Raw genomic sequence first — 8,669 nt, forward strand, 5'->3', positions numbered from 1 at the left:
GCTCGTAGCAGCTAGCCTTAGGTATCTTATACGGTCACTTGAGTAAGTTGTCTCACTCAGATGAACTGCTGATGGCGCCTAGGTGGTTCATTGTATGAGGTAGAGGCTTCGGAAAGAGCGGCTGGATAGCTAGCTTATATAATTTACCGCGACTCCGTATTTATCCTTCTCCCTCAGTGACAGCGTCGAAATGGTCAGGCCTGCAGTTTCGAAAATTCGAAGCTGCAAGTCCGATCATTTCGGCGTTTCACTGGTGGATAAGGATCTGATTTAAATACGGAATGTTTTGCACTTTTTGAAATCGAAAAAATTATGTCTTCAACAATTTAGATGTATTTAATTTTTGAAAATGGTAATTAATGTTTTATATGAATGCTCGCTCTCTCTATCTGTTACAAACTAATTCATAATTTGTTTTAAACAATAAAACGTAATTTCTGGTAAAATTAAACGTACTTGCACTTTTCTTATCTGTACTGTTTAATGTTATGGAGAAAGGGTAATTTGCAAATCTAGGTGTATTTTTAGGGTATGTAATGAACGTTGAGAGAGGTGAGGATTTTGAAAATTGTTGCATTTCTAGGACACTTTGCTCCAGAAAAACATTTACCGTATTTTTCTAAATTAAATACAATGAGCTTTCGTGTAAAATAATGAGTTTTATATATTAAAAATGTTTAATTATTCGAGCGTACTACCTGCCTTCTTCTATCCGAATGCTCACTCTCTCAATCCGCACGGTATGACAACTCTGAGGCTCGTTGAATTCACAAGCTAATTCATAATTTGTTTTAAACAATGAAACGTAATTTCTGGTCAAATTAAACATACTTGCAATTTTTTTATCTGTACTGTTTACTGTTATGGATAAAGCAATTTGCAAATCTAGGTGTATTGCTAGGGTATGTAATGAATGGTGAGGATTTTGAAAATTGCTTCATTTCTAGGACTTTAATTTTCACAGCTGTCCAAAATTGTTGTTAGTACGTTTTTCCTCATATATTTTATATTACCTTAACCATTTAGAATATCCAGGATAATTGTTTTAACAAGTCGAAAATTAAGTTGTGCACTTTTAAGTTTCCAATTTTTACGTAATTTTCTCGTTTTAATAATGAAATCTGCTTTAATTTAAACAGCAGTGAAAGATTGTCGTTAGTGTACGCTTTTCTTCACATGTTTATATATACGTGTAACCATTTAGACTTTCCAGGATAATTGTTTAATAAGTCGAAAATTAAGTTGCGCACTTTCAACAGTTAAATGTACTTTAATTTAAATTGTAGATAGAAACTGTTTGAAGTACATTGTTCCTCTCGTTTTCATGTATTGCATTCATTTTTTGGAATTTACAGAATAATTGTTTAACAAGTCGAAAGTTCATTTTTATATTTTCTCACATAACTTTCGCCTTTTGGGTCTGTTAATGTAATTATTTAACGGGTTCGGATGGCATTTTTACCTGTTCACGTAATTTTCGTGTTGTGATGAATTACCTTTCATTCAAGTTACACTAAGATTCTGTTGTCAATAATACGTTACGTTGTTCACATGTTTATTCGTTTTTATATACCTATGGATGTTTTATCGTAGAACAGGTCTAAAATTTATGTAGGTTTTTTATGTATTCAAGGCTTTGTTTTCAAATCTAATAACATTATTGTTTCAGGTGCATTTTGCAGTTAGTCGTCGGTCATGAGCCACATTCGACAATCGATTAATTCCGGGATCATCACTGAAGGGAATTTGAGGAAAGGTAGGTTTTTATTAATTTATTTTCTGCTTACCCACTTGTTTTAGAGCACATTTGTTTTCTTAGGGTTACAGTCTAATATCTTGTCTTACTTATTTTAATAGATAATTCTTTCATAACGTTGCTACTTACCTTGTCTTGTCCCTTCTCTTTCCTTCAAGATAAATTCCTAGAACTTCATTTCTTTTAATTTGTTTAACTTTTTCGTAATGCTCCTTTGTTTTTATCTCCATTAACACTACTTTCAGAATTTTATTTCCTCACTTGACAGACTATTATTTTCTTGAATGTGATGTTATAAATGTTACATTTATACTTTCAGCTACATCTTCTAGTCCAGTAACCCAACAGTCAGTGATCGGCTTCTTCCAGAATCACCGGCACGCGTCAAGAGTGGTACAGTTGCATATGCTTTTAATTAGTTCTTCTTTTAGTACTTACCTACCTTCATTACTTTTTTTGATCTTTACTTGCTTTCAATTTTACATTTTTATTATTGTTACTTTTCAAATCTCTTAATTTTATTTTGTTTGAAACTTAATTTATTACAATTACTTTCATTTACACATTTTTTTTATTTTTCTTTAATTTAAAACTTTCTTCGCCACTTTTTTTTCAGATATTATCTTTCTTTTACTAAATTCAAGACTTTTTACAGAAACTCGAAAGACATTAACCGTCGTAGGATGATCAGCAATCCTTGGACCACTTCAGGAACATCGTTCATCGTGGAAAAAACACCTTCGTCAACAACGAGGGACCATTCCTAATGGGTGCGAATAGCTCCCAGCAGTAAGGGCTTCTCTACCAATGACTGGAACCGTCTTCCAAGGGTTAGCAGTCCCTTCCATTATCATCACTTATAGGTAAGACCTATCCCTTTGCGAACAGGAACACCTTCAAGTGGTTCGAAACTTTACCACTTCTTCCACAGATATGATCATCCTTTAACAAGTTGAAGGTGGTTTCTATTTGCAAAAGTGTAAGTCAAGCCTCTAAATGGCTGTATAAGATGTTATAAAATACTTTTATTACATTGAAGACAGTTTCTGGCCGTGGAATGGTGGCAATTACCATTTAGAAGATATCCAATTCTGCTGAAAATGGTCCAGGGGGTAATCGGTCTCTTCCAGGATCAGCTGCATACGTCAAAAGAGGTAAAAGCTTGTAATTACTTATTTCGTTAGTATTTAATCTCATTACTTTTTGTGAATATTTCTTGTTTCCTATTTCATACTTTATTTATTATAAACTTTTTCCAGAACTTAATTTCTTCTTTTGGTTACCTCTTCGTATATTTCATAATTATGTTTACTTCAATTTTTTACTATAGAACTTAAGTTATTACCGTTAACTTTTATTTTTTACACATTTAAAAAAAAAATTCCCTCTTTCTATTTTTTTTAGATATTTTTTATCTTTTGCTATTTTCAAGACTTTTACAGACAATAGAGAAACATCAACCATCCTTGGATGATCATCAAACCTTGGGCCACTTCAAGAATATCGTTCGTCATGGGAGATCACCTTCGTCAACAACCAGGAACCATTTCTAACCTGTGCAAATAGCTCCCAATCGTAAAGCTCATTTACCAATGGCTGTAACCGTCTTTCAGGGGTTAGGAGTCCCATCCAATATCAAAGGTAAGACTTATCCCTTCGCGAATACGAACACCTTTAAGTGGTTCGAAGGTGATCCTATCCGTGGAAGTGTGGTACGTGTACCACATCTTCCATGATGTGATCATCATCAAACAGTTAGGAAGTGTTTCTGTTTGCAAAGTCGACCCTCTGAATGACGATCTAAGTTGATATAAGGTACTTCTAGGTACTTGGAAGACAGTTTCTGACTATGGAATAGTGGCAGTTACCACTTGGGAGATATTTACTTCTACTTAAAATAGTCCCACAGGTAATCAGGCTCCTCCAGGATATATACTTTTGTTTAGTTTAAATCTTTTCTTACTTATATTTTTTCAGATATTTTCTAACTTTTACAAATTCATGACTTTTTTACAGACACTCGAAAGATATTTTCCATCGAGGGATGATCACCAATCCTTTGACCACTTCAGGAACATCCTTCATCGTGGAAGGTCACCTTCATCAACAACGAGGGACCATTTCTAACTAGTGCGAATAGCTCCCAACAGTTAGGGCCGTTAAGCAATAGTTGGAACCGTCTTCCAAAGGTTAGAAGTCCCTTCCAACATCAAGAATCATCAATCACGGGTAAGACTTATTCTTTTCCGAACTTTTAAGTAAGGGTGATCCTACCTTCGGAAGGGTGGTACTTGTACCACATCTTCCACAAATATAATCATCATCAAACAACTTGAAGGTAAATTCTACTTGCAGAGGTATAAGTCAAGCCCCTAAGTGAAGATCCAAAATGTTATAAGGTAGTTCTAACTCCTTGGAGACAGTTTCTCACCATGTAATGGTGGTGGTTACCACTTGGGAAGTATTCAATTCTGCTAAACCGGTCCCGCAGGTAATGGGGCCCTTCCAGGATCGCCAGAATACGTTAACAGAGGTATAAGCTTGTAGTTACCTTTTTCTTTAGTACTTATTTTAATTACTTTTCTTATCTTTACTTGCTTCCTGTTTTATACTTTATTTACTCAAACTTTTCCCAGAACTTAATTTTGTTTTTTGGTTACTTTTCAGATGTCTCTTAACTATGTTTAAATCAATTCTTTTCTTACACTTAATTTATGACTTTTATTTTTTATTTCTTATACATTACTTTATTTTTATGTATTCTTCCTTTTTTTTCAGATATTTTCTTTCTATTACTAAATTCAAAACTTTTTTACAGACATTCAAGGAAAATTGACCAGCATGGGATGGACCACATCAGGAACATCGTTCATCATGGGAGATCATCTTCGTCAACAAAGATGGACTACTTCTAACGGGTACTTATTTTAATGATTTTTTCATAACTTTACTTTCTTCGTGTTTTATACTTTATATATTTCAAGCTTTTCATATGTTTCTTAGCTCTGTTTAAATCAATTTTTTTATTTAACACTTAATTTATTACTTTTATTTTTTATACATTACTTTATTTTTATTTATTCTTCCTTTTTTTTGCATATATTTTCTTTCTATTACAAAATTCAAAACTTTTTTACAGATATTCGAGAAGCAGTGAAATCTCCGTGGGAGGATCACCAATCCTTGGACCACTTCAGGAACATCGTTCATCGTGGGAGATTACCATCGTCAACGAGGGACCATTTCTAACGGGTGCGAATAGCTCCCAACGGTAAGAGCCATCTACCAACGGCTGGAACGGTCTTCGAAGGGTTAGAAGTCCCTTACAACATCGAGGATCATCATTCATAGGTAAGACTTATCCCTCTGCGAACAGGAACACCTTCAGGTGGTTCGAAGGTGATCCTATCCGTGGAAGTGTGGTACTTGTACCACATCTTCCACAGATATGATCATCATCAAACCATTTGAAGGTGTCTCTATTTGCAAAGGTATAAGTCGAGCCTCTGAATGACGATCCAAGATGTTATAAGGTACTTCTAACTACTTGGAAGACAGTTTCTAGCCATTGAAAGGTGGCAGTTACCACTTGGGAGGTATTCAATCCTGCTAAAAATGGTCCCGAGCGCGGACAGGGGACACGTGTCCNCCCACCCTCCCCCGATCCGGGATCCGGAGTCTTCGAGGTCCAGAAACTCCAAGATTGCAGGACGTCGATATTCCAGGATTCCAAGTGCGATTACTTCGAATTTCAAAGACTTCGAAGTGTGAAGATCCCGACGTACAAAATTTCGAAATTGGAAAATCTGTGAAGTTCAATGTTTCGAGATTAGAAGTTTCGCACTTTTCCGAGTGCCCAAAATTCGAAAATTTCGAAGAGAGAAAACGCCAAAGAACCTCTGACGTTTTCCATCCCCTGGATTTTCGAACCCTGGAAACCCTGAAGTACAAAGACTTCTTATCGCGGCGTTGAACCCCACAGACTTACCAATTTCGAGGTCTCGCACCCCGTGATGTTCGAACTTCGAAGCCTTCAAAGTTCGAAGTATTCGTACCTGGAGATCCTGGAATTCGATGTCCTCCAATCCTGGAGGTTCAGGACCCCGAAGTCTTCGGATCCCGGAGTCCGCTCTTCGACTCCCGCGATGTCCTCGTGGTCTTGATGCTCTCTGATGGTCATTGATGCCTTCGTCGAACTGTACATCTCCATTGGATTCGATGCCCATCGCTGGTCCTGGGTAGCTTTCAGACTGCACGGCTTTGGTTGATCCCTGCTGATCCAGACGTCCCGTCTTAATTACTGAAAGAAACAATTTGAAAAAAGTTTTAATGTGAAAAAATCTAATGAAGTTAAAATTAATAGACAAAAAAGAGATTATCAAGAAAATTTTTAATGTAAGAAATGTAAAAAAGGTTGTAGGAATAAACTGAAATAAAGTTTTAAGACAAAGTTTTGAAGCAAATACTTTACAGAAATGTAAGTATAGATAAAGTAAATTACAAAAATTAAACTATGAATGAAAAATTTAAAGAAAAAGTTCTATACCAAGCAAAAAAATCAGAATCTACAAAACTCAAAGAAAAGTAAATAAGTAAAGATATAAATAAAGTAAAACAAACTAAAAGGATTGTTAAATGAGAAAAAATTTAAGGTAAGTATACATAAAAAAATAAAACTAGGATAAGGTAAATTAAAAAATCTGAAGAAAAGGACAAATTTTGAAGAAATTTAATTAGTAAATAAAATCTTACATTGCATTCGTATTCCTTGTCTTGGCTTAGCTGTCTACACGCTCCATAGGGTTGGTTTACTAACCGTCACCAGGATGGGTTGTATAATGGATAGTCCGCTTTAATTACTAAAAAAAAGAAAAAATTTGCATCAAGTTAAACCATAGTATGGGAATTAAAAAGATAGAAAAGATTTGCAAAAAGATTTAAAATAACTATAAAATTTAATAGAAAGGGTTATTAAGAAAAGTTTTAAAGTGAGTATAAAAGAAAATTCGAAGTATACATGCAAATATAGCTTTATAGACAGAATTAAGAAAGAGTATTGAAGGAAATAAAGAGAAAGTAATATAAGTACAAATTCGTAAAGTAAATGAAAAGAAGCAAATTTTTGAGAATAAAATCTTGCAGTACAAACAGAAAACAATGATCTAATGAACTACTACAATATTTAAAAAAATTAAGAGGAGTAAAACGAAAGAAGAGGATTTTTACCTTTATCATGCAAAAGATTAAAAAAAAACTTCTGAAAACAAAGTTTGAAAGTTAAATTTTAAATTTAAGTACAAACACAAATAAAGTAAAATTAACTAAAAGAATTGGTAAATTTGAGAAAAAGTCTAAGGTAAGTAAAACTATAAAATTAAAATAAAATTAGACACGTACAAGAGGAGTAAAAAGAAAGGAGAGGAAGAGTTTTGAAGTTAAGTTTTAAATCAAAGTAGAAACATAAATAAAGTAAAACTAACTAAAGACAAGTAAAAAGATAAAATAGAAATAAAATTAGACAAGCAAAGAATAAAAAAATCTGAAAAAAAGGACAAATTTTGAAGAAATTTAATTAGTAAATAAAATCTTACATTGCATTCGTATTCCTTGTTTTGTCTTAGTTGTTTCTACGTCTCCATAGGGTTTGCTGGACGTCACCGGGGTGGGTTGTACAATGGATAATCCGCTTTAATTACTAAAAAAGAAAAGATTTTGCATCTAGTTAAAGCTTAGTATGGGAATTAAAAAGAAAGAAAAGATTTGCAAAACGATCTTAAAAAGGATTTAAAATAAAGATAAAACTTAATACAAAAAAGGTGATCTGAAAAAAGGACAAATTTTGAAGAAATGTGATTAGTAAATGAAATCTTACATTGCATTATTTATATTCCTTGCATTGGCTTAGCTGGATAGACTCAAATGTGCTTCGACAACGTCTCGTTTCTTCTTGATACCCTAGCAGTCCTTAAGGTCCTCGATTGTCTTGAGGTTATAATTGATTCCAAACACCATAGGGTTTCCTCTCCATCACCGGGATGTTTTTACAGTGGATAGTTCGCATTAATTACTAAATAAGAAAAAAGAAAGTTAAAGCTTGGAATAAGAATAAAAAGAAAAGAAAAGATTTCCAAAAAGGTCTTAATGAACATAAAATTTAAAATAAAGAACATTAAGGAATGTTTTAAAGTAAGTATGAAAGAAAATCAGTTAAAGTATATTAAAAGAGAATTACAATTTTAGGAGAAAGTATTGAATAGAAATTGAAAGAAGCAAATTAGAAAAAGCAACTTTTTGAGAATAAAGCCTTACAGTACACAAATAAATAGAAAATAATAATTTAATGAACTAATGCAGTATTTAAAAAATTAAAGAGGAGTAAAAATAAAGTAAAGTATTTTATCATTTCCTTTATCATGGAAGTAATTAAAAGAAACTTTTGTAAATAAACAGTTCTGAAAAAAAGGTGATAAATAAATAAATAAGTACTTTACTTTACTTTAATGTTACTCATGTTTTGGTTGAGCTGGGATTAAGGGACTCGACTGTGACTATATCTCACCCCTCTCAATGTCCTGGTAGTCCTGGTATTATCTGCTGAGTCTGATGTTCAGTCTAAACTCCACATCTCTATTTAGCTCGAATATCCGTGACTTGATTACCTTTTGCAAATTCTGAAAATAAAGTTAAAAAACCAAGAAGTTGTGAAGCAAAATAGAATTTATAAATGTTACATTTTCTTAATCTTCCCATTTGTCATTGTTGAAATGAAATTAATGGACTGAATTCTGATTCAATAAAAAAAAACAGGTCTATACAGAGTGTTTTAAAATGCCACAAGGACAAACTTATCATTTATATAATATGTAGACTTGTAATTATTGGAAATATTAGAATTAAAAATTATAATCTTTTT

At 33.1% G+C, this 8,669-nt stretch overlaps 1 protein-coding gene and 1 long non-coding RNA gene across 10 annotated transcripts; one reads left to right on the top strand and one right to left on the bottom strand.

The window, feature by feature from the left end:
- The first annotated feature begins 1,668 nt into the window (after positions 1-1,668).
- On the top strand, positions 1,669-5,398 carry LOC108732735. Of its 8 annotated transcripts, none has more exons than XR_003230991.1 (11): positions 1,669-1,756; positions 2,076-2,149; positions 2,412-2,619; positions 2,688-2,735; positions 2,796-2,910; positions 3,189-3,397; positions 3,582-3,665; positions 3,773-3,985; positions 4,112-4,289; positions 4,575-4,674; positions 4,896-5,398. It is a non-coding gene; the product is annotated as an uncharacterized LOC108732735 (long non-coding RNA). The 8 variants fall into 8 exon arrangements; XR_003230992.1 differs by having other exon boundaries at positions 2,800-2,910; XR_003230987.1 differs by having other exon boundaries at positions 2,412-2,735.
- A 13-nt stretch (positions 5,399-5,411) lies between these two features.
- LOC108732741 lies at positions 5,412-8,422 on the bottom strand. Of its 2 annotated transcripts, XM_025973853.1 has the most exons (5): positions 8,316-8,422; positions 7,629-7,823; positions 7,348-7,451; positions 6,509-6,615; positions 5,412-6,056 (listed from the first exon to the last, which is right to left on the bottom strand). In XM_025973853.1, exons 4-5 carry the CDS (start codon positions 6,513-6,515, stop codon positions 5,572-5,574), a joined length of 492 nt encoding a protein of 163 aa, XP_025829638.1. In that variant the 5' UTR covers positions 6,516-6,615; positions 7,348-7,451; positions 7,629-7,823; positions 8,316-8,422; the 3' UTR covers positions 5,412-5,571. The 2 variants fall into 2 exon arrangements, with proteins under 2 accessions (XP_025829638.1, XP_025829639.1); XM_025973854.1 differs by lacking the exon at positions 6,509-6,615.
- Positions 8,423-8,669: the final 247 nt, after the last annotated feature.

Source organism: Agrilus planipennis, unplaced genomic scaffold, assembly GCF_000699045.2.
Source record: "Agrilus planipennis isolate EAB-ADULT unplaced genomic scaffold, Apla_2.0 scaffold61, whole genome shotgun sequence".
Classification (NCBI taxonomy): Eukaryota; Metazoa; Arthropoda; class Insecta; order Coleoptera; family Buprestidae; genus Agrilus; species Agrilus planipennis.